This window comes from Amblyomma americanum, chromosome 4 (assembly GCF_052857255.1).
Source record: "Amblyomma americanum isolate KBUSLIRL-KWMA chromosome 4, ASM5285725v1, whole genome shotgun sequence".
NCBI lineage: Eukaryota > Metazoa > Arthropoda > Arachnida > Ixodida > Ixodidae > Amblyomma > Amblyomma americanum.
Genome location: NC_135500.1, coordinates 71,584,759 through 71,611,159, shown reverse-complemented (window position 1 = coordinate 71,611,159; position 26,401 = coordinate 71,584,759). Strand labels below are relative to the sequence as shown.

Below are 26,401 nucleotides of genomic sequence, written 5' to 3'. Positions count from 1 at the left end.
GCTCGGAAGTGAATCAGGCTCCTGTGGAACGTGTGAATCTGTTTCAATGAGTACCTTATCGTTTGTTGTGTCATCCCAACGGTAAAGGTTTCCGTTTATGCGTATTTTATCGTATACCAAATGTACAATGTCTCCACTATCCTTATTTGGTTTTGCACACTGCCATAGTTTCCTCCTGATATCGCGTACCCGTACCGAGTGGTCTTCGCCAATTGAGAAGTCACTCTCTTTTAGTTTGTGGCAATTTTTCAGCACTGGGGCTTTATCCCGGAAGTTCAGGAGTTTCATTATTATTGGTCTGCTCTTTTTCTTTCCCGGCTTTCCTAGCCTATGTATCCTTTCGATTGTTACAGGTTTAATTTTGAGGAGCTTGTTAAAGATGCTTTGGGTCACTAGTTTGTCAAGAGAGTCGTCGCTCTCTTCAGAATCATCCGGGACACCGTAAACTATCAAATTGTTCCTTCTAGAGCGATTTTCTAAATCGTCAAGTTGCAGTTCAAGGTCTGAAACCACCCCCTGTAGGCTGGCCACCTCGTTCAAACAGCGCGAGATCTTGTTATCAAGGATAGCAAGATTTTCTAACTTTTCATCTATGGAAGTTAAACGTTTCTCCTTGATTTCTTTGAGGTTCGTCGCTATTTCTTGAAGTTGTTTCATCACTTGGGCCATGTCGGGGCCAGGGTTTGACTCGATGTCTCGAGCCAACAGAAGTTGTTTTCGTACATAACAAACACTGCAAAATTTCGCGGCACTAAGACTGGTGCCAGACGTGGACGACGAACGAAGAACGTTTATTCAACCACACGCGGGAATATATAGGCCTGAGAAGCGTGATAACGCAGCACGAAATCATTGTTCTTCAAAGACCGCGACGACGCCACAACACAGCGTCACGCTATCAGAGAGGCTAACGCTTCCTTTGTCCAGAATGCGATAGACTTATACTGAATAGCGATGACCACTCGATTCTCACTCAAAACCTCTGTGCCTAAGATCAGGTATCGGTAATATTACTGTAGGACTATGAATGTGCGCGCACAGTCCGTCGTGCGGTGTATTGTCGGGACAGTGGGAATAGGCGGCCTCTAGCAGTCGCGGAGGGTGGTGCGTTCGAAAGAGTCGTGACTTTCCTCAGCTGTGCGGCGAATGTTCTGTTTATTGCCGAATAATTGGTTCCTTTGTCGAGTAGAGCGCTAACTTTCCATCCGCCAATAGTCGCTTCTAAGGACGATGTCGTCGTGGCATCGGTTTACAGCTTCATTAGTTAATTGTGGATAGTGTGTGTCGTGCGCGCTTTTCTGGGTGGCAGCGCCATTCTAAAGCTGAATCGTGTCGAGGTGGTGGCCTTGGTTGTGTGCGGCGTCGGCGTACTACGGGTGGTGTGTTCATGCATCGTTGTAAGTGGAACATCTTCGGCGGATCGCTGCAAAGCAACCCCATATCCTGAAGCTACTGTCTTCAGTTCCCCCAAACAGGCTGGGTGATCTTTTTTCAAAGCACTTGCGGAGCTGCGACATGGCGATGCAAACCGAGTAGATGTCGCCGACGGGGATCTCAATGCGCGTCTTTGTGTGCAGTCGGCGCTACGCAACTAGTGACCTGGCGTGGCTGTTGTACGGGTTGGCGTCCTTGTGCGTCACAGGAGATACACTGGAGGCACATTCTTCTTTATCGGCAGTGACAGGAGATGTGTCTGAGTGCAAGCATAGCCAGTGGCGTTCATCGGGGTTCTCCAGAGGTCTGATGTTCTTAAACGACCTCGCTGAGAGCAGGGTGGACGGGCGACTGGGGTCTTTAGGGCGGGACATATGGCCCAGCCGTGCGCCTTCGACACGACTTTGGCTGCGCACCGCGGATGCGTAATTCATAGCCTGGGGATCTATGGCCTTCGGATTCTGGAAGCCAAGTTCTAGTCGCCCTTCTTCCTGCACTGCACCGATGAGTTGATGCTTGAGGGCGCCGGAACGACGGCAGCAATCGGTGCAGTTTCTCGTGGCCAATTTTGCGAATGAGTTCTCGCAAGCTCTCTTTGATGGTTGCCGTCGTGAACTTACAGCAAAAGGGGGAGTGTTGGGCCAGTTGGTTCATGATTCAAGACTGAAAACGGCCTTGTCCCGTATTTCGCGCCGTTTTCAGTATTGATTGAGAGCAGATGGTTTTTGGCGAATACGTGTAGCTGCCTGTCATGCAGGCTAGCTCTGGCATCTAGTGACCTCTCTATGGCAGCCACTTATGCGGAGAATTCTAGGACGGCCCTCGGGGGACGGCGGAGAACCTAATATCGACATCAGAAATCCCTCTCTCGTCTCTTCGCATCTGAGAGGGATCTGCCAGCCGAAAAGGACGTGATATTTCTTCAGAATGCGCAGTCATGACCTCGTGGAGATGCTAAACTCAGGACTTCAATAGAAACTTGTTTTTTTACTGGAGAAGAAAAAGGAAATGGCAGAGGTACAGTCTCACATGTCGGCAAGCGGCTGAATTGCGCCGTAAGGGAAGGGATACAGGAACGAGTGAAAGAAGAAAGTAAGAAAGCGGTGCCACCACCTAGGGATCTTTAACGTGCATATACATCGCACAGCACACAGGCGTCTTTGCGTTTCGCGTCTATCAAAACTCGGTCGCCGCGTTCGGGTTCGAACCTGGGCACTCCGGATCAGTAGCCGAGCTCGCCAAGCACTGAACCACCTAGGAGGGTAAACTGTAGAACATCCGCCCTTCGTTTCTGAACTACTGTTTAAGGTCTCGGAGGTCGTATTGGAAGCTCGTGGGTTTAAAAAATGGTGCAGGTTGGGCAGATGTCTACGAAAGTTTGCGGCGCTGAATGTCTGGCAAGACAAAGCTAAGGTTGGAAACCTTTACTTTGCTTTGAACGACTCTGAGAAAGCGTGTTTTGGAAGCCACGAGGTTTTCATTAAGAACTAAGAGACCTTAAACTGCCCATGGAGACGTTCAGTAGCATCATCCCGAAATGAAGATTGGAGGTCAGTAGAGCCTCCGGTCTTCTTTTCTGAACAAAGCTACTAAACGTCTCTAGAAACTCTTTAAGGTCTATCAGGTCGTCATAGAAAGCTCGTGGCTTTCAACACACTTTCTGGCTGGGTTGTTCAATGCAAATTTAAAGTTTTGAACGTTGGCTTCGTCGTGCCAGGTATTCAACATGGCCACACGCTCGTAGATATGCAGCCAAGCTGCGACATCTTCGTATGGCTGTTCATGGAAAGTCGGTGGCCAACGAGGCTCACAAAGCACGACGGACGTTGACTGTCTACCAGTGATTATCTTGGAGTCGTTGCACTGCTGCAGTTAAGCACATCCACCAGATGTGAAGGCAGCCCACAAAGAAGGAAGGAAAGAAAAATGGCTTTTAAGCAAAACTATTTATTGAGGCTGAAATATTCGCACAAAGAACTTCATGGCCCAACAGCGACGTAGCAACAAGCGTGCTCGGTGGTCGTTGAACTGGATGGCAACCGCTCTCGGTCGTAGCCAATTAAAGGCTGATGGTTAGGTTTCGAGATACGGCGTGGCAAGGAACCATAACTCTCCTGGATGCGATCGGCATAGATAAATCTGGTCGTATCTTTCATCAGAAAAGGCACAAAGCCACTTTCCGGGGGCTTTTAGCACGAAGACATAAAACGTGAAGCTCCGCGGCAGTGTTGTTTCTCCTTACTGCACCTGCCTACGAAAACAAAAAAAAAACAAAAAACATGGCGCTTCCGCGCTGCAATTTAAATACACCAAAACATTCAGCTCACAAAAGGAGGTAGCTTTCAGCCGAGTGTGCTGTCGCTCAAGAAGATAAAAAAAGCGAGTTGACGGGCTACTTGGTTCTGCATAGTGAATATAAAGCGCAAGGCACTACACTACGCTGAGAACCAATAGCGCCCTTTTTTGTCTTTGATCTTGTCTGTGTCGCCCTCCGCGCATGTCTCCTACAGAGCGCCAAGAGCTGCAGCTTCGACCAACGGGAAATTGAAGTCCTCGGCTATATGGTCGTGCTCGTGTGGTATGATGCCTGAGCAGAGGCAGGCCTGACGACACACTCAGGCTGGACCCACGAAATCCGGCACGGAAGGCTGGTGTCAAATTTCAAAAGGATTTCAAATACTTGATACTCGCCGACACACGCGGGGCGTGCACGTCTGGCGACCGAAGCGCCAGTTTCTGGCTCCGGATAGGTCAGATCTTCGGGGAGGTTTGCAGCAGCCAGGCTCCTCAGAAACGATGTCCTCGGGGAGCCAGCCTCACGGCTGACCGCGGGGTCATTGGAATCATTGCGGGACGGCGAGGTGCGGGGGCGTAGTACAGCCAGTGCAAAAACCGTCGATGTTGTGGGGTACCGGAGTTGTAGGCTCCGGTCATGTCACCCTAAGCGACGTTCTTGGTTAGTGGCCCGGTCAGCCAGCCTCGAATACTCCCCATTTAGTAGGTGTGGAGCAAGCTAGGGGACAAATTAAGTGCATGGTTGGTTCGTTGGAAGCACAGGTGGGTTCCCCCAGATGTGTTAGGTCATAGTTCCGAGGGCAGGACGGCTGATAAGTAGACGACCTAAGCATCTATTGGCCGGATCACACTATACATACTCCTCTTCTAAAAATACCCTACAGGCTGTCATGGTGTATGGGCTTTCCTCTTGCCCACATCACTTGAGTGTAACTAGATGCTGGGCTCGTTGGTCATAATAACGATTGGATGGAGAGCTATTAGGAAGACCACAAAAAGAGGCCGTAAAACGAAGAACGCTACTAACAGCGGAGTTATTTTTTGCTCCATGTATATTTATAGGCATCACAAAACATGCGCTCAGTAGGGTGGCGCAAGTCATAAACATGCTACAGTCATTGCTCACACTCTTATCTAATTTCACTGTCTCGCTTAGCGACTAACAAGAAATGGGTCAGATATTAATGCACGAAAAAAGAATAAACAGAAATATCAATCAACAGAAAGCAGTAAATCGAGAAAAGAAAGCCATTCAGCCCTTAGTTTTTCCTGCACTTATCAACAAAATTCCGCTTGACAGTACAATAAGATAGAAGCATTGCTGCTGCACTGGTCTGCGTTTTTTTTTAGTGTAAAAGGCTTCTAGCAATAGTCTGAAATTAGCACTAGCACCAATGCCAAGAATCTTTGCTTCTTGAAAGCGCGGCACGCATTTGCACTCATGAACATGCAAAAAACTACTGCCAAGCTTATTATGTTTTTTTTTCTATGCTTCCTTTAATATTCGTTGAGGCAGAGCCTCTCCTGCCCGTTACAGCACACAAAAAACTGCTCAAAGTTGTGCTGACGTCCACAGCGAGGAAGTGCTACCGACTGTGTGATAACTTTGCTCGAATGTTAAAAGGCAAGAAACCAGCTCGCGGTTTAGAAACGTAAATTTGGTATCAATCTATAACCTCATTGATTTGTATTGTGCACTATATTTATCTCCTTTTGTGACATATTTTGTATTTCACAGTGTGATACGGCAAAATAAGATTAGAAATTAGGCATTCGGTGGAAGTCAAATTTCATTCCACACATTGCAATTAATGTGGTAATGTTTATAAAGCATCATTTAGAAATTATTCTATCAAAAATGTTTGCGTGTATCTTCTCGTATGCTGTGCGCCACCAATTAACGGTGTTATTTTAGTTTTTGTCCTTTTCCTGAAATGGCTCTACTTACGCTGATTTCACATTGCGCATCTCTTTGCAGCTTTCACGTATAGTGAGGTCATGGTGCAAGATCTTTTCAAAGAACTTTTTTCAAGGCAGTTCATAAGTTCTCTTACAATAGGAGTGCAACGATTAGTGCCGATATGGCTCATCAGCCGATATGGCTCCTCAGGCTCACCAGACGTCATGCATCTCACAACGTACTGGCAACTATATATGCAGTAAACTTTGTTCCCTTCGATCTTCCTTGTCCGCTGGCTCTTTATGTGTAAAATGTCGCATATACAAGCTCCGGGTATGAAAAACAAGCCGAATAAGTCTGCGTTGTTCTTGGCCAGCCCACATGTATCAAAAGGCTGCTTGCAGTTTCGCATGAAAGCTTGGCTGTTCTGACCTAAACCTTTGCAGAATACACTGCAAGCGGTGTGGAATGTAACAAGGGTCCTCCTTTGCATACACTTTTCAGTCGCATACACTTGACAAAACTGGCACCAACGTCGGGTCAATATTTACAGACAGGCTGAATATGGGCATAGTGTCGGTGCGATTGTCGGATCATCAGTAAAAGGCTGGTCGAAACTGGGCATAGTCTTGGCGCGAATGTCGGGCCGTTATGCATAGATTGGCTCACGTGCCCACGCATAGTCTTGGCACGAACGCCGGGCCATTAATGGTTGACAGACTGTCTGAACATATCCCAGCCCAAGAGTGGACGATGGGCCATTGCCGATTGACTGATTGATTATAGTCTCTGCCATGATATAAATGATAGCCCATTGTTGGAAGACGTCTCAGATTCCCCAAAAGCTGTTGTAAGACCAATATTCGTGCCAATTTTAGCCACCATTACGCCAATGCAGATGCAGCGATGGCGTAGAGGTAGAATATCCGCCTCGCGTGCAAGAGGACCGGGGTTCAAATCCTGGTGCCGCGCAATTCTCCACCGGGTTAAAAAACAAAAAAAAAAATCCGCGTGTCAATGGAATTGCATAACCAGGCCTGGAGTGCGGCTTGATCTCGGTGACCAGAACCGACAACGCACTCTCTCACCAGAGCAGGATTGGCCACCCTGGTGTAGTACTTGGCCACAACCTTCTATGGTCAAACCAATTAACGCCAATGTCGAGATATTCATTTTGTGCAGCTGGGGGGTTGCGAAGGAAGGGTAAAGCGAAAGAAACGGTGAAGGGTTGTGTTTATAAATTTTTTATATGCTTTTGATGAACTTAAATCTCTTAAAATAATGCCTTCGGGCGAGGTAGGTACCTTTAAGAAGTAAATAGAATAAACGATGCTGAAAAGTAGTAAAAAATGCTTTGACCGTGTTGAATGCCATTTTAAAGAATTACGCCACAACATGAATGTACTTGAGAGATTTTAATGTCCTTTAGATATGGTAATCCCTGCTGGTTGTAAGGTGTTAAATTTGCAGATTAGGAATGCGCTCTGTATTTTTTGTCTTTGCAGCGTTGAAGCCTGAGCTGGCTGTTTAATATTAATTTAAGCAGGTGGACCGGTTAATCCTCTTTAGCAGCCGCATGACTGGACAAGATTCACCGTTTCCTCTTCATGCACTCCTTCCTCTCAACTGGTCTTGCACCTCAGAGTGAAGCCCCTATTTAAGCCGTGCCAATGATGAATGATTTGCCCAGACGAAGACAATCCTCTTGAAACGGTGGGAGTAACCTGAGGCTTTCCCCTCCCTCGTTTAGTTTGTGAGTTTAATTTAATGTATAGGAACTGTGAACTGTACATAACTGTAAACTGTAATAACTCTCAATTATTAAAACAAATAAATATTAAAATATGCAGTTGGTCGCAGGACAAGCATACTTTAATATTCAGATATATGGCCGACAGAAAAAAAGCAGCCCACGGGCTCGCACCAATATAAGTGTGTGTTTGGCGCTCCTCTAACTTATCCTGTCGTATAACATGCGCAAGACAGCTGGACGGTTCCTGCTCAAGCTTATAACAAAAAATGAGGCGTCTTCGTAGTCAGGTGGCCACAAATTTGATTCTGGCCTCATTAACAAGTGCAATACGCGTTATACTTTGCTGAAACGTGACTTTAAAAGTTGTCTTGTTTTTAATTGTAAAAAGGGAACGCCTCCATGTCTTCATTTATCAAATAATCAGTTTCGCCGTAAATGTATTAGAAAAAGTTTTTAATTGTTTAATCCTGCAAATTTGAAATCATAATTTATCTGAACAGCGCACAGTAAATTTCAAGTTAGTAAAGCGGGCGGCAAGAATAAACTTGGTAAATCTGCGTGTGTAAGGCAGTACAGGGCAGCGGTGGAGGTATACGGCGCACTTCTCTGTATTATTCGTGCAGGAAACCATCGCTGTCGGTTACCGTCTCTTCAGAGTTCAGAATAATTGGTGGGATACAGAAAATTGCATTCAGCACTTGTTTTGTGCATGGTGACCAGAATATAGTAATACATGCGTGCAGTTTATTTCAGAGCAAATTACAGGCTCTGACGAAATCGCAAACTGTATAATATGCTTGGTGAATATTAAAAGGGAGAACACATGCCCGCATGTCTCGTGGAGAAAACAACCTGTTTCTAAATGTATTGAAACATAAACAACCATCAGAATATGCTTTTGTTAGCAAGGTTTAATGTTGGACAGTTAAAACAGAACAATTTCCTCTGAAGAAAATGCTTTACAGACGAAAGTAATCCATGCAGATCTCACCTCTTCTAAAAGATATCTTTGCGGGTTATCAGGTGGAAGTGTGTTCACGATTGCGAGGCCTTGAAAGTATGTCTTATTCAAATCATCTCGCTGCATTTCATTGTTGATGTATTTTCGTATATTCTCACCGATCTTTTTAGGAGTTGTAATTGATCTGAAAACATGTAAGAAAAAAATTTTAACTTTCGCAGATAGACGGCACCGAAAGAAAAAGAAATGATAGCAATAAACGTTCGCGGTATCTTACGTGCGGTGGTCACTTTCCGTCGTCAAAGCACAATGGCGAGCCGACCACAATCAAAATCCTCATCCATTTTATCCGGAGACCGGTTGATATACAGGCTATTGGACACAGCACACGGTTATGTGATTGGCGTCTTAAAAGGACACGCGACCAGGATGGCGCATTTCAACGCGAGATCGTTTGGATCTCGTTGACGCAGAATTTCCCTTGAAGCCATCGGCATCGTTGACCATGAGCGAACAATCCACACAAAAACGCAGAGAAGTATTCTAGCACGCAGGTGAGCCACCTAACTCGCGAAACTTTGTGGCATCGCAACCTCCCATCGGATTGTGAGCTAACTGTGCACCGCGGCAAAGAGAGGTAAATTAATGATTCGTCGCTTGAGGGTGCTCCGCAAGAGCAACTTGGGTCGCGCCAACCGCAACGGTGGCAAGGTCTGCTATCGCAGGCCAGTGGCGCATCGCTTTACCTCTGCACTGCAGAACAAGGAGTGGTGTGAGAACTCTAAGTGATCTATTATGTCAAGATGAGAATGACCAGTTCTGCAAATATGGGCATGAGCCCATTAAGCTATCGCGTCAAACCTTTAAGGTGGAGACTAAGTATCTCCTCCAGTTTTTTACTAATTAAGCGTAGGCAGCAGACCGCAAGTCGAAGATAGTGCGCGATAAATGATAAAGCTCTGGTGGCCTCGAAAAGACGGCACATTTTGAATTGCTGCCTTTTCGCGCTTCATCTCGAGCAGCCAACCTCCTTTTCCTCTAAAGTGGCATCTTTCCTTTCGGTGTGACGTCTCAGTGACAAGCGTTTCACCACTTCCTCGAACGAACAAACAAACCCATTAAGCGTAACAAACCCATTAACGTAGCACGGAACAACGCTTCCTAAGTTAAGGCGTCTGTTCGCTGCGGCTCAACTTTCGCAACGGGTTTTTTTTTTTTTGGCATGCACATACAGGCATATAAAATCAAGATTTCTGGTTTGTGGTTTGTTCAGGCGACCCGCCACGGTGGCTCAGTGGTTAGGGAGCTCGACTAGTGATCCGGAGTTCCCGGGCTCGAACCCGACCGCGGCGGCTGCGTTTTTATGGAGGAAAAACGCTAAGGCGCCCGTGTGCTGTGCGATGTCCGTGCACGTTAAATTTAGATCCCCAGGTGGGCGAAATTATTCCGGAGCCCTCCACTACGGCACCTCCTTCTTCCTTTCCTCTTTCACTTCCTCCCTTATCCCTTCCCTTACGGCGCGGTTCAGGTGTCCAACGATATATGAGACAGATACTGTGTCATTTCCTTTCCCCAAAAAACCAATTATATATATGTTCAGTCGCTGTTCTTCTGCGCTCCGTCAAGTTTTCTATTTTGCATTTTGTGCCTGACCGCAGTTTCTTGAGCCCACTGGTCCTCGTGTGGCCAGCAAAATTTCCAGGGGGGATTCGGTGCCTCGAGTGCAAGGTACGGAGTGCGCTCTTTGGTTTTGCGCGTCCGCTGCCAGCGCGGTTTTTGGGGAACAATCCCCAACCGCCCATTCTTCCCAGCCTCATGTATCGACTGCTCTCCTGGGCATAATAAATGTTAATCCTGGGTGCAGTCAAGTGCCGGCTGGCCGTCATGTGGTGAATAACATCCTCAAGCCACCATTACTGATGATGGACGGAGCGGGAGCTATGACAACGCATCCTCCAGCAGAGAAAGAAGAGGAGGTGCAGAAAAAACACCTCACCTCCAAGAAAAGGCCAATTATAGTGAGAGCACCTTACGGGAAATGCAGAGCTACCCCGAGGATGTAGAGTGTGATGAAGCTCCGTTTACGCTTGTCTCCTACAAGGAAAAGCAAACGCGAGGGATTCGGCGGACAGCAGCATACATTCTGTATCTCTACACAAGGCTGACTAGTGGGCATGTGGATATGGCATCCTGGAGAGAAATTTTTGCCAACCACTATATTGCGTACACGCAAACGAGAACATTATAGGGCAAAAACAGGACTAGCAGCTGAAATTTATGAGTTTTTTTTTTAAATCCCAGAAATCTATCCCAGTCTTATCCTAGAAGATTCGTTCGGGATAAAGAGTTCTGCAGCTCGCAAAAACTTCAAGAACACCTTTTTGGGAGCTAAAATATCCATTTCAGTAGACATCGACGACATTTTCTACACTATCACTCATGACAGAGTGTTCCACTCTGTGAGAATTTATTGAAAAGGCCAGTTAATTTGCCTTCCCAAAGCGTTCAGCAACATCATCTGCCGGACTACGCCATCTTCAGGACTAAGGCGTCTCACACGTGCCGTCGATTAACCCTGTACTTTGCCACCCACAGCCACCGTATGCCGGCAAACTTCTTAACCTCATGCGCCCACATAAATTTCTGCCGGCCCCTGCTACGTTTGCCTTCTATAACACTCCACTCCTTTACCCTTATGGCCAGCGGTTATCTTGTAACCCCAGCACATGCCCTGCCGAAGCCCGTTCCTTCCTCTTGATTTCGACTAGGATATCATCAACCCGCGCTTGTTTCCTAGCCCACTCTGCCCGCTCCCGGTATCTTAAAGCTACGCCTATTATTTTCACTTCCATAGCTCGCTGCGGTATCTTTAAGCTTAACCCTTTTCGTTAGCCTCCACGTTCCTGCCCCACAGGTGAGTACCGGTAAGATACAACTGCTGTATACTTTTTTCATGAATGATATTGGCAAACTACTATTCATGAGCTGAGAGAACCTTGCATATGCGCTACACCCCATTCTTATCCTTCTAGTTATTTCCCTCTCACGATCTGTATCAGCGGTCACTATCTGCCCTAAGTAGGCGTATTCTCTTACCACATGCAGGACCTCACTAGCATATGTTAACTGCAGTTCTCTTGCGAGACTGTTGAACAATACTTTGGTTCTCTACATATTAATTTTAAGGCCCACCAATCTGCTCTACCTGTCTAACTCTTTGATCGCGCTTTGAACTTCATCTCGTGAGTGCCTTATCAAGGCAATGTCAAACTCGGTACGTAAATAAAAATTAAAACATTTTGGAGCTCCTCGCTCTCTACTTTTCTTCGATGCTTGTTGAGTTACATGATGCATTTTATACTCGAAAGAATTCGATTTGCCGAGACTAGTGCTATGCAATACATACGACGCGAGTGGTGTACGATTGTCACATATATTATGAACTATTAGAAATTTTCAAATCTTGCTCAACTTACTGTTGCCATAGTGTAGTAGAAGACGTCCCGAATGTGTTTAGGCACTGTTAATTTCATGCAAAATTCACTTCGGAATTAACGGCGCACCAATCCATTGAGCTTCTTGGTTTCTCACCAACATTTCCAGAGCTGTCTTGTGTGCTGATGTACGCACCTTGAACTAAAGACGGACTTTCACTCTATGATTCAAACCCTTATATAATATTTAGAGCGGTATTGCTTAGGTTTGCTTCTAAAGTTTTATAAAAAAAAGTTGCTGGCAAAATATGACATGCAGTGTCAAAACGCAGGCTTGACGCTTGTCTGATGGGGGCCTTCGGCCAGGACATCCGACACGACACCTGATCGCGTCGCCATACAGGAGCAGTGGTCTGTAATCTTCAATAATCTCTCTATGGTTTCGCATGACTTTAGCAGTAGCCCAGAAAAGAAAGTACCGTCGGGAAACCCGATGATATCATCCGAAAAAAACATCTAAACTTTCGTCCGAACGTGCGGGGAATAGAACCCAGCAGCTTATGTTTGCGAGCCAAGCAGGTCAATGGTAGGCCGAAACCCACGTTCTTTCTTGGAAAAAAGGGGGAACCTAATTTGTCTGTTTCCTTACGATTGTATGTTAATGGGTAAGTCTTCTATTAGAAAGGAAGGAATCTTTAATGAACCGCGCAAAACAACTGACGTTTAGAAAATATTTTCGTATTGAAAGCACTAAGTAATCATCTGCATCCTTTTTAATATTTGCTGCTTTAACTTACTCCAATTTCCTCTGCATGACACGTAACTGCCTTCGGATTCTTGTCTGAAAAAAATAGCGAATGATAAACTTCAAACAGTTCTTTTGAGCCGAGATAGAGAACGAGAAGGGACAAACACACGGCGCTGTCTTCTTGTTCTCGGTCCTGATTCTCAAGCACTGCTCGAAAATTATGAAGGAGTAGGAAGTCACCCAGTTGCCATTCTTCGCGATAAATGAGCAGACAAGAAAACGGAGGAAGGGGCTCGTTATGACATACTTGTGAAGGAAGCCAACAGCCACCGAAACAAATGGGCATAAGGGTACGTTTCTATCTTTCTTGTGGCATCCATTATGTGGAAGTATTTTTGTCATTACTGTATCGCCGAAAGATAGCTTAAAGCAATACCAGTGTCCTCGGATGTTCGCACCCGGTTCTTCACTAACTGAGCTATGTAGGCGGCAGTCCAATTTTACATTTTTGGGGTATTCAGGTTACGTGCAAGCTAAGCCTGGGTTGGTTCGTCCACGCTATCTTCTTCCATATTTATTGACATAGTACGTCCTGAATTACTCTGAGCGTAACGTGGACGACGACCGGTGAAGGCGTAAGCAGTTCCGGGAACCCTTTAATGCCGCTTATGGCACCAATACTGACACTATCAAGGCCTTCGCTAAGTTACTGAGCATACAAGGCAAGGGGCTCATTATGAGAAACCGCCGCCATCGAAGGTATACAGTCCAAGGAGTTCTCTTTTATGCTGTTTAGCGGAGCTGCCTAGAGCATCTAGCACTCTACAGCTTGGGAGAATCGAGGACGCGCAGCTCTTAATCTGTTAAGATATTATGGCCACTGAGATTACATAACAAGGCGCACTGAAGGCATCGCAAGCAAGCCCTTTGGGCTGTATAGTTATGACGGGGGATGTACATATGAAGGAAGCCAGCAGTCAGCAAAAGTAAGGAGCATATGGGAACAGTTCGTGCTCTATTTTTTAAATTCTGTCATTGATAAACGAAAAATATTAGTGTGAATAATTACTAGCTGAAATATGATTCATTTAAAAGTACCAGAAAAAAAGAACCATTTTGGCGCTGGTTGGATCCGCACTCACAACATCCGAATTTCTCGCCCGGTGCTGTACAAGCCGAGCTACAGCGGAGGCTGAACTTCCTAATCAATTATCTTTCAACAATAAAATGTCCAGACTTAAACTTCTCACTGACCAACTCCACAGCGTAAGGAAAAAGTTTGAAACAGTGTCTTGTGTTTCTTGGTTCTGGTGACTGTTGGCTTCCTTCGTATAAACATGTATAGTCATTTATATATTAGTTCATTCATGCAAGCACGCTTCCACTATGCGATGATGTGGAGGAAAGCTTTGGTATTGCAGAGACAGAAATGCTAGACTTTTTGCTACAGGTATTAGCTGTGGGGAAAAAAGGCACTGAATGAAATGGCAATAACATTAAGATACTTTGCTTGAATACAGTATCAAAGCAGTATCTTAAAAGATTAATGCTATTTGTAGCTGCAGTGGTTAGGTTACGAGGGCTCAAAAAATTAACAGCCGCATTAAAAATAATAGATCTATGGAATACGACCAAAGTAGTTAATTTGGTTGTTTTTGAAATAAAATAAACTCCAGATGAGACCGATGCCACCATGCTATTATAATAATAGTAATAATAATAAACGCCTTTGTTTTTCAGAAAGCATGTTTACAATTTCAGGAGAGGTCTGTATGGGTCTCCACAGTACCCGACAATGGGTGAATGACAAAGATATTGCAAAACAGGCTGCACGAAACAAGCAAACAAGAGTAAGCTTAATACCAAAAGTAAACAAGAACAAGGAAACAGCTTAAGTTACCGACATAAGGGTTTTTAAGCAGTGCTTTAATTGTGACATCGAAGAAACTCAAAAGATTGAATAAGGCAGAGAATTAAAATCTTGTGTATATAATAACTCCAGTGAAGTGGCCGTACTTAGCGTAGCAGTAAGGTACTGTAAAACGGGGCTCATGTCGAAACGGACGAACAGGAATGAAAGAATATACAAGGCGATAAACAATATATTTCGTGATGACTTTCTGTCACATTTTCATCTGTAGCACACAATCACCACATCGGGAAGCACTGAAGACATCAGCCAATAATGTTGCGCTTCCAGGACTATTAAGCAGCCCGTTTTACGCAATTTTGCTAAGCTGAAGAGGTCGAATATTTAAGCTCAATACGATTTTTGTGCGTATATTTTAGGAAAAGTGGTATTATATAAAATAGGTAAAAAGTTTACAGTCATAAACGACAGACTAAGAACTGAAAGCAGGTACTTCACATGGGAAAAATCTTTGAAGGAATAAAAACCAGTTGAGGCGATATGCATGATATTATCTGCCAGCAGTTAGTGCCGAAAGGTCGCTAGAATTGACTGTTGCTTCTTTTTCATGATCTTCAATGTATAGCTGTTACATTGCTAAAAGCTGGGATTCGGAATGATGAGATAACCCCCCCCCCCCCCCATTAAATCTTACTCAGCCGAGATCGTAGTGCAAAGGGGGGGGGGGGGGGTATTGTATTTATGATTAAATCTTTCACCTCTATGACAATGCTGAGCCAGTTCGCTTATCATAAGGCGTAACGTTGTTTTTTTTATTGTTACATTGTATGTTTTTTTCTTTCCATGCGCAGCTTATTCCGCACAATGCTCCGGATTATTTCCTGAGAGATCACCGCGAGACCTTGCGTAAAGGAAATATATTTATAAACGATGATTTAAATATTTCTCACATTGAATTGAAGTGCAGGGTTCAGCCTACGGAGCTCACATTACACCTTTCTTGGCAAAACGTTACGCAGCGTTTAGCCATGGTTATGCCGAAAGGCCAAGCAATAGCATTCGGTAATGCCCGAGCCACATTTGGAGGTCGTCATCGTGCCGGGCCGGCTAAATTATGGTTGGACATCGATGATCGTGCAAATCGGGCAAAATAAAATCCAATGCGCAAATAGTGTTGGCTGGTAATTTAGAAACGGAACTAAATTATTTTAATACATCATGTAAAAGCCAGCAAAAATAACATCACTAGACTGCTTTTTTGTAACACGGTTCATTTGACTTCCCAAGAAAATATAGGAAAAAACCCTGTGTGGCAGGAGCTGTGTTTTTGTAAGCACAAACGAGTGCAAAAAGGCTTGAAGACGGTGTGTATTGATTCACTATCAGAATATAGAGTCGCGGGAGAACACCAATAATTAAGGCTGCTTTAATGTGACGCTGCATTCATAAAAGTCAAAAACGCCGCGAAACTGGCATTGAAATTGCAGCAAAATGGCGTTGCACAGAAAAGAGTTTTGGAATTGCGATTAAGTCAACTGGAACGTGATATTGAAGCTCGCGCTTCATTTTCTAGAAGAGCGAGTTGCCGGGCTAGTTGGTACTTTTGCACGATGTAGGAACAGCGCAAGGGACGATATACAGGAAAGAAAAATAAAGACTCACACGGGCGCTGACTATAAACAGGTTTTTTTTATTTGGAAACACGGAGAAAATATAGCTGCAGAGAGAGGGCTGCTAGGTAACCGGAATCCAGAAAGAAGATAGTCACGTCAGTAGAAAAAACATGCATTGAGGTAGCTGTGATTGAGCAGTGGCAGTGAACATGCACTGAGGTGGCAGTGATCGAAAGGCGATAAAAAGGGGGGAGGGTAGAGGACCATCACGCCAAACAGTAGACGAACGTTAATGAAAGGTGAATTTGAAGTTGCTCCAAGAGAGGCTGAAACAATAAAAATAAAACAATCCTTTTTAAATAAATGAGTAGAAAGCGCAAAGTTGCCAGGAGTAAACGGCCTGCAACCACAGAACATTAAAATCTAATGGCAGGTGAAATTAAAGAGGCCAAAAAGAATCTATAACATTAAAACCGAAAGACCGCGAGGTGTACATAGCGTACAAGAGACAAAGAATAAAACCAGTTTGACAGCTAAAACAAAAAATAGCCAGGAATTACACAATAAACACAATGAGAGGACAGTGAAAAATTCGAGCCAAGTGACCAGTCACAACGCTTGACCAGATGTGCCTTGGAACTTCAATTATTTCTCTGATAAAAAGCTAGACGGGGTACTAATATAGTGGTCCTTCGCAGGATGGATATTGAAAGCTTCAATTATTTCTTGAGATGTACGGTTTCGTACTTTCCCGATAATCACACATTCATCAAACACTGGGGCGCAGGTTTTGTTTTCACAATTTTTTTGTAGTGTTTGGAGAGATATCTCGTGACTGTAATTTTAACCACATTGTTACATTATTTTTGCAGCAAGATATTTATGCACCTTCCGGTTTGATCAATGTAACCTTTCCCGCAGGACAAAGACACTGAATAAACGACACCGGAAGGACAACTAACATAAAACAAAATTATCGTGGCTAGGGGAAAACGCACGCCAGTCCCCAAGTTTCCGGTGCTTCCGGTGTCGTTTATTCGGTGCCAGTTTCCTGCGGAAAACAGCACATTAGTCGAACGCGAAGGGTGCTAAATGTCAGGTTGCAAGAACATGACAATGTGGGTAACGCAGCAATCACTGGGAATCTGGTCAAACAGTAAAGAAAATGTGAACACAAAAGCGTCACCCCAGTGCTAGACGAATGTGTATTTATCTGGAAAGCACCAAACTGTACGTCTAAAGAGATAACTGCAGCTTTTAGGTATGAGCCTCGTGATAGACCACTGTATTAGTACTCCGTCATTCTGTTTGTCCGAGAAAACATCGAAGTTTTAATCACACCTGGACATGCATTGTGACTGGTCACTAAGGTCGAATGCTTTACTGCCCTCTCAGTGTGATTATTGCTTAAATCCTGGCTATTTGGTCTTCTAATTGTCATACCGGTTCCACTCTTCATCCCTTGTAGACCCTGTACACCTCGCGGTCTTTCGGTTTAAATTTTTGGCCTCTTTTGGGGGTATTTAATTTACCTTCAATTGGATTTTAATATTCTATGGTTGGAGTCCCTGTACACCTCGCAACTTTGTTTTTGATGTTCGTAATAAAAACAAAAATATTGTTTATTGTTTGTAGCCTCTTTATCCGTAACTTCAATCCCACCTTTCATTTGCTTCTGTTGTATCGCGCGACGGTCCTGTACACCCCCCCCCCCCTCCCACCCCCTTGTTCACCAGCAGCCCTCTTATCGATGCATCGCTTACTTTCTATCGTTATATATTTACACATAGTGGTGACGGCAGTCGAAGGAGCGATGAAGACGGGCAAAAGTTATTCTCAAAGAACACTGTTTATTGGGCTAATTTGCGCCCACAATGGACTTAATCACTCGGCGGCATAGAAGCGACAAGCGCGCTTGGCGGTCGTTGAACACAATGCCCGCTGCTGTCGGCCATTGTCAATTTAAAGCTGATAGCAAACTTTCGAGATAAAGCGTGTAAAATTACTAGAACATTCTGTAAAAACGTACTGTCAGCTCTGCCTGGATGCGACCAATCGAGTTAAAACTGGTCGCGCCTTGCACCGCAAACAAAGCGATAAATTGTCGTGGCGACAGATTTCAAGAATCAACAAACGCTGCAAAGATTCGCGGCATTACTGCCCTCTCAAAAAAGTATCGACCCCATGCATTCAAACAATTATTGCGGCTAGCAAAAAACAAGACAGATCCTTCGAAAATAAACACAGAGTGTGGAAACAGCGCCCTTTAGGGCGCATAACAGGGCTTTAAACGAACGACATGAAAAACTTCTGGTAGCACGTGGCGTCGCTGGAATACAGTCATTGCATCAGGGATGACTTCATATTCCGATTAATCTAGCCGACGAAGAGCCTTGTAATGGCGGAAAGAGCGCCGAAAAAGCTTTTCACTTAATCCGCTGCGGTGAAAGGGCGCTCAGACCCAGACTTGGTCTCCTGGCTTGTATTCCGCATTGCGTCATCGTATATTGTAGCGTCTGGCGTCGGTCCGCTGCTGGCCTTTGATCCGTAATCGGGCATGTCATCGAGCTGCTTCTGCGCGTTGAGGGCAGGCGGCGACGTCGACGTTCTCTTCTTCGGTAACGTTGGGCAGCATGGCGGCTAGCATGGTCTTCGCCTCCCTACCATAGGCGAGCCTAAAAGACGTAATCTGGGTGGTCTCCTGCACTGCGGTGTTGGAGGCGAAGACGGCGTAAGGCACGACGACATCTAAGGCCTTGTGTTCGCATCGACACACATGGCGAGCATATTGGCGATGCTTTCGTTCAAGCGCTCGGTCAGTCCGTTGGTCTGCGGATGGTATGCAGTTGGCCTCCGGTGGCTGGTTTGGCTGTAGCGCAGGATGGCTTGCGTTAGTTCCGCCGTGAATACTGTTACTCTGTCCATGATGAGCCCATCGGGGGCAACGTGTCGCAGAAGAATGCACTGCACAAAAATTTTTTCGACTTCTGCTGCTTTTCCTTTCGCTGGGCCTTTTGCCGCGGTCTAGCGGGTCGGGTAGTCGGTCGCTGTGATGATCCACTTATGTCCAGACATTTACTTTGGGAAACGGCCAAGGAAGTGTATGCCGCCCTACTGAAAGGGTCTTGAGGGGGTTCAATGGGGCTCAGAAATCCTGCTGGTCGGGGGGTAGGAGTCTTTTGCCGCTGACAATCTCGGCAGGTTTTCACACAATGTGCAACATCGCCAGGCAGTCGGGGCCAGTAATACTTGTCTTGAATGCGGCGGAGCGTGCGAGAAAACCTGAGATGTCCAGCTGTCGGCTCGTCGTGTGAAGCGAAAACTACTTCGCGCAGACGAGCAGGTACAACAATGAGGTAGGCTGTTGTGTTCAATGCGAAGTTCTTCACGAGGACATCATTCTGTACACTGAATGAAGACAATCCTCGCTTGAAAGAGGCGGGGGTGAAGAAACCGTGCCTTCCAAGTACTCTATGAGGCTGTGAACTTAGAAGCGCTGGCAGACGACGGATGAAAGGAGGACGTGACACACAGTGCGCTGAACTAACAAACTTTAATAACGAAGGAAGGCGATCCGCATGTTTTGTGCTGTGACCGAAGAACTGCAGGGATTAAAGCGCGCATGCGCAATTCAAAGCAAAAGATCACACGCGAAAAATCAGGGGCAGCGCGCAGGCACATTTTTGGTACCCACACCATGCAGACACAAAAGACACAATGGTTCCCGACCCCCTCCGGTTGGCCAAACATCAGGCACATCCCCATTCACACCGAAATCAAGACGTGGCAGCGAAGGAGAGAGGGGGCGGGGGAAGGGGCGCAGTAACAACTCTTGTCAAAAACTATAAAAAAACTATCTACACACACCAGCAGTCCTGTGCGGCCGGCGATGACAGGGGAAAAAGATAAAACCAATAAAAAGCAAAAGGCAAAGACGCAAAATAGACATTAAAATCTCGGACAACGGCGTGAAGACATGCAATGAGAATGAACTGAAAGGGTGGTTGGAATGGGAAAACAGTTAACAACCTAAAAGCGAGCGATGAAAGCCAACGAAGAACACGGCCTAAAATGACGTTTGGCCAACCGGAGTGGGTCGGGCACCCTTGTGTCTTTTGTGTCTTAATGGTGTGGGTTCAAAAAATGCGCCTCCGCGCTGCCCCTGCTTTTCCACTTGAGTTCTTTTGCTTTGAATTGCGCATGCGCCCCGTAATTACTGCTATTCTTGGGTCACGGTACAAAAACGTGGGGATCGGATTCCATTGAATAAAGTTGTTTGTTCAGCGCACTGTGTGTCACGTCCTCCTTTCGTCCGTCGTCTGCCAGCGCTTCAGTGTTCACAATATGAAACCAACAAGCCCACCAACACACCCTACTCTATGAGGAGTTTTAGTTTGGGGTCTGAGAGCTGCTGCTGTGCAAAAGAGCTGGGGCTGATAGGTCCCAGGGAGGCGTTCCCATCGTCGTAAGGCGGCGGTGCATCTAAAAGGGCTCGTGAGAGGCAACCGGCATCAGAGTGCTTGCGTCCGGACTTGTAAACGACGGTGACGTCAAACTCCTGCAGGTGCAGACTCAATCGAGCGAGGCGGCTAGACAAATGCTTCAAATTATCAAGCCAGCACAGCACGTGGTGATCTATGACTGCCTTGAACGGTCGTTCGTACAGGTAGGGGCGGAATTTCGATGCAGCCCAGATGACGGCAAGGCACTCCTTCTCAGTTGTCGAATAATTAGACTCGGTTCCGGAAAGGGAACAGCTAGGGTATGTGATGAAGTTCTCCAGCGCGTCGCATTTTTGAACGAGGACGGCGCCTTGGCCCACGCTGCTTGCGTCGGTATGAACATCTGTACAGGCCTTTTCATCAAAATGCCTGAAGGTAGGTGGGGTGTGTAAACGACGCTGATCTTCTTTGAAGGCATCTCCTTACGGTGCTTCGCATTTAAATGGCACGTCTGCCTTCGTCAGCTGGGTCAGGGGCTCGGCGTTACGCGAAACATTTTTCACAACTCGTCGGTATTATCCGCAGAGCCCCAGGAATCTGCCCGCTGATTTATTATTGGCCGGCGGTGGAAACTTTTCAATAGCAGCGGTTTTCTGCGGGTCTGGGCGTACTCCCTCTTTGCTAACGATGTAGTCTAGAAACAGCAGCTGTTCATAGGCAAAGTGCCACTTCTCTGCTTTCAAGGTTAGATCAGACGACTCTATGGCACCTAGTACTTCTCGAAGTCTTTTGAGGTGCTCTTCAATGTTCGAGGCGAAGGCAACGACGCCATCTAAATACACCGGACTCCACTTCAGGCCTGCCAGCACTCTATCCATTACTCGCTTAAACGTCGCTAGTGCGGAACAGAGGCCAAATGGCATCGCCCTGAACTCAAAGAGGCCATCCAGAGTTCCGAATGCAGCCTTCTCGCGATCCCTTTGATCGACCTGAATTTACCAGTAGCCGCTCTTGAGATCCATCGATGAGAAAATACTTGGCGTTGCAGAGGCGGTGCAGTGTGTTGTCGATGCGGCGGAGGGGGTAGACGTCCTTATTTGTTATGTTGTTCAAGCGACGGTCATCATTGCAGAATCGAAGTGCGCCGTCTTTCTTTCTCACTAGAACAATCGGTGCCGCCCATGGGCTGTTTGAAGTCTCGATGACGTCGTCGCGAAGTATTTCTTCCACTTTGTTCCGGATGTCTTGTCGTTCTGGCGGCCACACGCGGTAGGGGCTTCGACGGAGAGGTCGGACATGCTGGTAGGTTATAACGGAATGCTTGCGATTGGCGTTGGTCGGACCTTCAGCAATGACGAAAGACACTCGCTGTAGCTTCGAAGGAGATTGCGGATCTGGTCTTGTCTGTTCCGGGCAGGACTGGATTGATGTCGAAAATGGGCGAGTTCTTTTGGTCAAGCGAATCTCCTGCAGATGGGTCAGAGAGGGCGAAGGAGTCGTGTACGTCGGATATTCCCTCGGAGAAACTAATCGTCGTTCCTCTGTTAATGTGCCGGTATTCTTTGCTGAAGTTAGTCAGCAGTACTTCGGACTGGGCGTTGCGGAAATGTGCGATGCCTCTTGCGATACTGATTGCTCGACCTAGAAGCAACTGCATGTTCCCCTCGATGATGGCTTCATCGTTAATGGCTTTCGTGGCGCCTGCGGTCAAGATAACGCTTATGGTATGGGAATCGTGGATACAACGGGTATTGAACGGGTTGAACGTGTCGTCGAAGCTTTTCTCGGCAGCGGCGTCGGTTTGAAGGTGTTTTGCGTCGTCGTCGAGGGTCTCCTTGTATGCGGCATCGGCGTGTAGAGGGGGCGGCGACATTGTGCGGCATGGTTGTCAGAGGATATTCGGTGGTTCGCTCGAGAGCAACCTCACCTCCAGAGGTTGCTGTCTTTAGTTTCCACTACAGGGGCTGGGAGACCTTCCTCGTACCGCGGCTGCGTAGCTGCGGCGTGGTGACGCAAAGCGCCAGGCTGATGAAGGTGGTGAGTGCGAAAGGCGGTTCGGCGAGGACTCCTCTTGACGCAGGTACTCGTCGATTTCTTGCGGACGTTGGCCGAAGCGTGGTCGTGGTGCGTCAACAGCAAATCCACGAAGACGGATACGTCTCTACGGGCAGTGACGAATAATATGACCGGCCTCACCACAGTGGAAGCACAACGGTTGGTTGTCGGAAGTCCTTAGGCTGGGCGTTCTTAGGCTGGGCGCGTGGAGGCAGTGAGGCGGCGTTCGGGAACAAGCTGTTCATGACAGTAAGGACGTAGGGGCTGTCTTTGGAGCTGAGGAGTGCTTACTGCAGCGGCGTGCTTCATTGCCTGGGGTTCTGTAGCCATTGGGGTGCCAAGAACCTGTTGCACTTCTTTTCGTACCACATCCATGAGAGTCGCTGCTTGCGGCAGTGGGGAGGACGGCAGTAACCTGCGTAGCTCCTCGCGCACGATTTGGCGGATCACTTCCCGCAAGTTGTCGCTGGTGGTGGTCGTCGTGTTCGTACAGATTGCACAGAGGAAGGGTGGTTGTACTCCCGAGCCCAGACGTCGAGGGTCTTCTCAATCGTGCAGGCTTCTTGCATGAATTCCTCGACTGTTTTTGGCGGCTGGCGGACGAGGTTTCCGAAGAGTTGTTGTTTTACGCCACGCATTAAACCTGAACTTTTTTTGCTCAATAACCTCACGGTCGGCGCGGAGAAAGAGGCGCTTCATTTCTTCCACGTAACCGCGTACAGGCTCATTCCGAAGTTGCATCCTGGACTCGAGGAGTCGTTCGGCTCTTCCTGTTCTCACGACACTGGAGAATACCTTCAAAAGTTCCTCCAATGTTGCTAAGGAAGACTCCTGGTTGTCATGCCACGTGCGTGCTGAGCCCTCCAGTGCGAAAATGACGTGCCGAAGTTTCGCCACGTCATCCCAATTGTTGAGTGATGCCACACGCTGATATTGGTCCAATCATTCTTCGTGGTCTTCGCGTAGGGACACATACTGAAGAAGTTGGCACGGAAAAAATTGGGAAAAGCGAGACAAAGAAAGACGAGCGCTACTCACAACTGAAGGTTTTTTCCAGACAATGCTCGAATAAATAGTGAAACCAACAAGAACAAAACAAACACATCGTTAACATGCCACGTTGCCCCGTGAATAACGATTATTTGGTCAGTAATAGATACTCCCTGTCAGAGAAGCGGACAGAACTCTTACTAACGCACTTATCCCCTCTCATGCGCTTCCATGAGCTGATGAGTAAGTTGATCACTCTGCCTGAATAGTATAGTCGTTTTTTTCGAAAAGCGTTTTGCACTGGATTTTCTCTTTCTTGTCGTTTTTACTCCACGTGCGGCAATGATTAGAGAGATTATCAAGGGTATATCCCTCGAGCAATCTTCGGTGTTCTCCTAATCTATCATTGACGCATCGTCCAGTTTGGCCGATGTATAGTGCGCCACACGATAACGGCAATTTGTGCACAACCCCCTGGCACATGTAACGAACGGAGATTTGTGATTGATTCTGAATTATTTTTTTTGTTTTTCGTGTTGTTCTTTCGCCTCGTTCCAGGCGAAAGGACACATTGAAAGTTGGCGGCACCCGGGGCTGCTGCAGTATGGTCGGGGTCGACATCTTTGGCGAGGCACTTGTGCCCGTAGCGGCGTCCTTTCGCTATCTGGGGCGGTCCGCTAAGGTCCCTGACTCATGCTGCTCTCCCCGGAGACGTCGGCTGGGTCAGTGAACTACTGGCTCACCCTGCGATGCTAACCGCAGGGGGCTTGCTACTTAGCACCTCATGCAGATGTCACGTAGTGGTGACGGCAGTCGACGGAGCGATGAAGGCGGAGAAAAGTTCTTATGAAAGAAAACTGTTTCTTGGGCTGACTTGCGCCCACAATGGACTGAATCATTCGGCGGCGGCGACGCGGCAAGCGTGCTCGGCGGTCGTCGAACCGAATGCCCGCCGCTGTAGGCCGTGCTTAATTTATAGCTGATTGCGAAGTTTCGAGGTAAAGGTAGTAGAACATTTTGAAACACCTTAGAGACAGCTCTGCCTGGATGCGAGCAATAAAGATAAATCTCTTCGCGACTTGCATCGCTAACAAAGCGATAAACGGCGTGCCGGTAGATTTGAGGAATGAGCAAACACTGCAATGATTCGCGGCAGTATATTCTCTGTGCTTCGAAATAAAAATTCAATTATTAGTCAGCGCCTGTGTGTGTCTCTTTCGTTGTTTCTTCCTTTTTATCACCTTTGCGCTGTTTGACAACCATTCATTTTTAGCCGGGCCACTCTCTATGCATTTCTTTCTTTTGCTCCTTGAAACTTTTTTTTGCATGGATTGCTTGGCGCATTGGAATGCCAGAAAAGCTGTTTTTCATAAATCTGCTTATTCCTAATTTTTTTATCTCTAGCTCCTTTAACTCTAAGAAAACAGCATCTCAAAGTAATGCGCAAAGTGCATGTATTTCATTTCAGCATCACTTCTACGAATGTCTTACTTCTGAAGTATCTATATTAAAATATATTGTTGGCATTATTGCCAATAATCTCCCATACAGCAACTCTGTTTCTAATATTTGTTCACTTGCTTTTTGAAGGATTGTTTTCTCAGACGTAAACTGAAAGATGCCGCATCCAAGCTTAATCTTTTAGCTTGCAACACATATGTCACGTGACTTTACGTAGGTTTTCAGTGAGCTCCGCACTAAAAAGAGAGTTATGAACTTTAGCAGCTAGAGATAAAAGTGGGAAGGTACACCTTTGGTAACTGCGATATAAAGAACTCTCATATTATCTTTTTTAAAAGGACGATCCGTTGAATCTAATCTACGCACCTTTGTACTTTGTAGTCTACTTTGACATTATTAAAGCTGTTGGCGGTGTTTTCCATGAGATACTTGTGACGAAGATCTAAAAATACGGACTCTGCCCCACCTACTGCCCATGGCTCAAAACCTACCTTCGCAACCGCCGTAATGTGGTCACATTTTCCGACTATGTGTTTGACGAGTTTGTTTCAACGTCAAGAGTGCCTCAGGGTTCCAACTTGGGACCGCTGTTTGTTTAGTATTTATTAATGATTTCACCCTACACCTATACACAATCGTTTTATTATTTGCTGCTGATTTAAAATTATTCCGTAAGATTGAGAAATAAGAAATTTGAGAAATACAGCAACATCAAGAAATGGTGCTTGATGAATAGGCTTAAACTGAACATTAGGAAAACTTTCGATTTGTCTCTTACTCGAAAACGCGACAGAAATATATTTAATTATACTCTTCTTGGCGGACAAATATCTCGTGCTGCCCATGCGCGAGACCTCAGTATTGTTGTTTAATCAAGGCTCAATTGTCAGTTACATGTCTCGTCGATTGTCTCTCGAGCATTGAGGCATATTGGTGTTAATTCTCGCTTAACAAGAAAATTTCGTAGATACGAATGTCTGCGCATTCTTTACTGTGCTCTTGTGTGGCCACGTTTCGAGTTTGCATCAGTAGCATGGAATGGAATAGTGTTTCGGTTACTCATGAGAAAAAAAATCGAAAATGTTCAGCGGAAGTTGTACGCATCTTTCATGATAGATACATTGGGCTCCGTCGTTTCTACGACTACGATTCTCTTCTGGCAGACCTTGGTATGTCTACACTTCATGACAGAGGACTAACGCGTGACATGCATTTTCTACATAAAGTTTTGTTTGGCTCTATTGACTGTGATCAGTTAACGATGCCACTGCGATTACGCATGCCTCAGAAAAAATAACCAAATTCTGTGATAAATTTTCTCCTGACAAACACGCGATTTCACCCATGACTCGTTTGCGAATAACATAAAATTCGACTTTTTATGACAAAGATATATTTGCTTAATTTCGTGTATTTATTGTTCATATTATTATGCTTTTTTCTAT

General features: G+C 46.1%; 1 protein-coding gene across 1 annotated transcript in view; it reads right to left on the bottom strand.

Annotated features, from left to right (window-relative positions):
• LOC144129564 (uncharacterized) overlaps positions 1 to 26,401 on the bottom strand; it is a 920,144-nt gene that overhangs the window by 347,866 nt on the left and 545,877 nt on the right. The window contains exon 11 of the mRNA XM_077663706.1: positions 8,374 to 8,527. Within this exon, the coding sequence (XP_077519832.1) occupies positions 8,374 to 8,527 (154 nt within the window). The remainder of the gene's footprint in view (positions 1 to 8,373; positions 8,528 to 26,401) is intronic.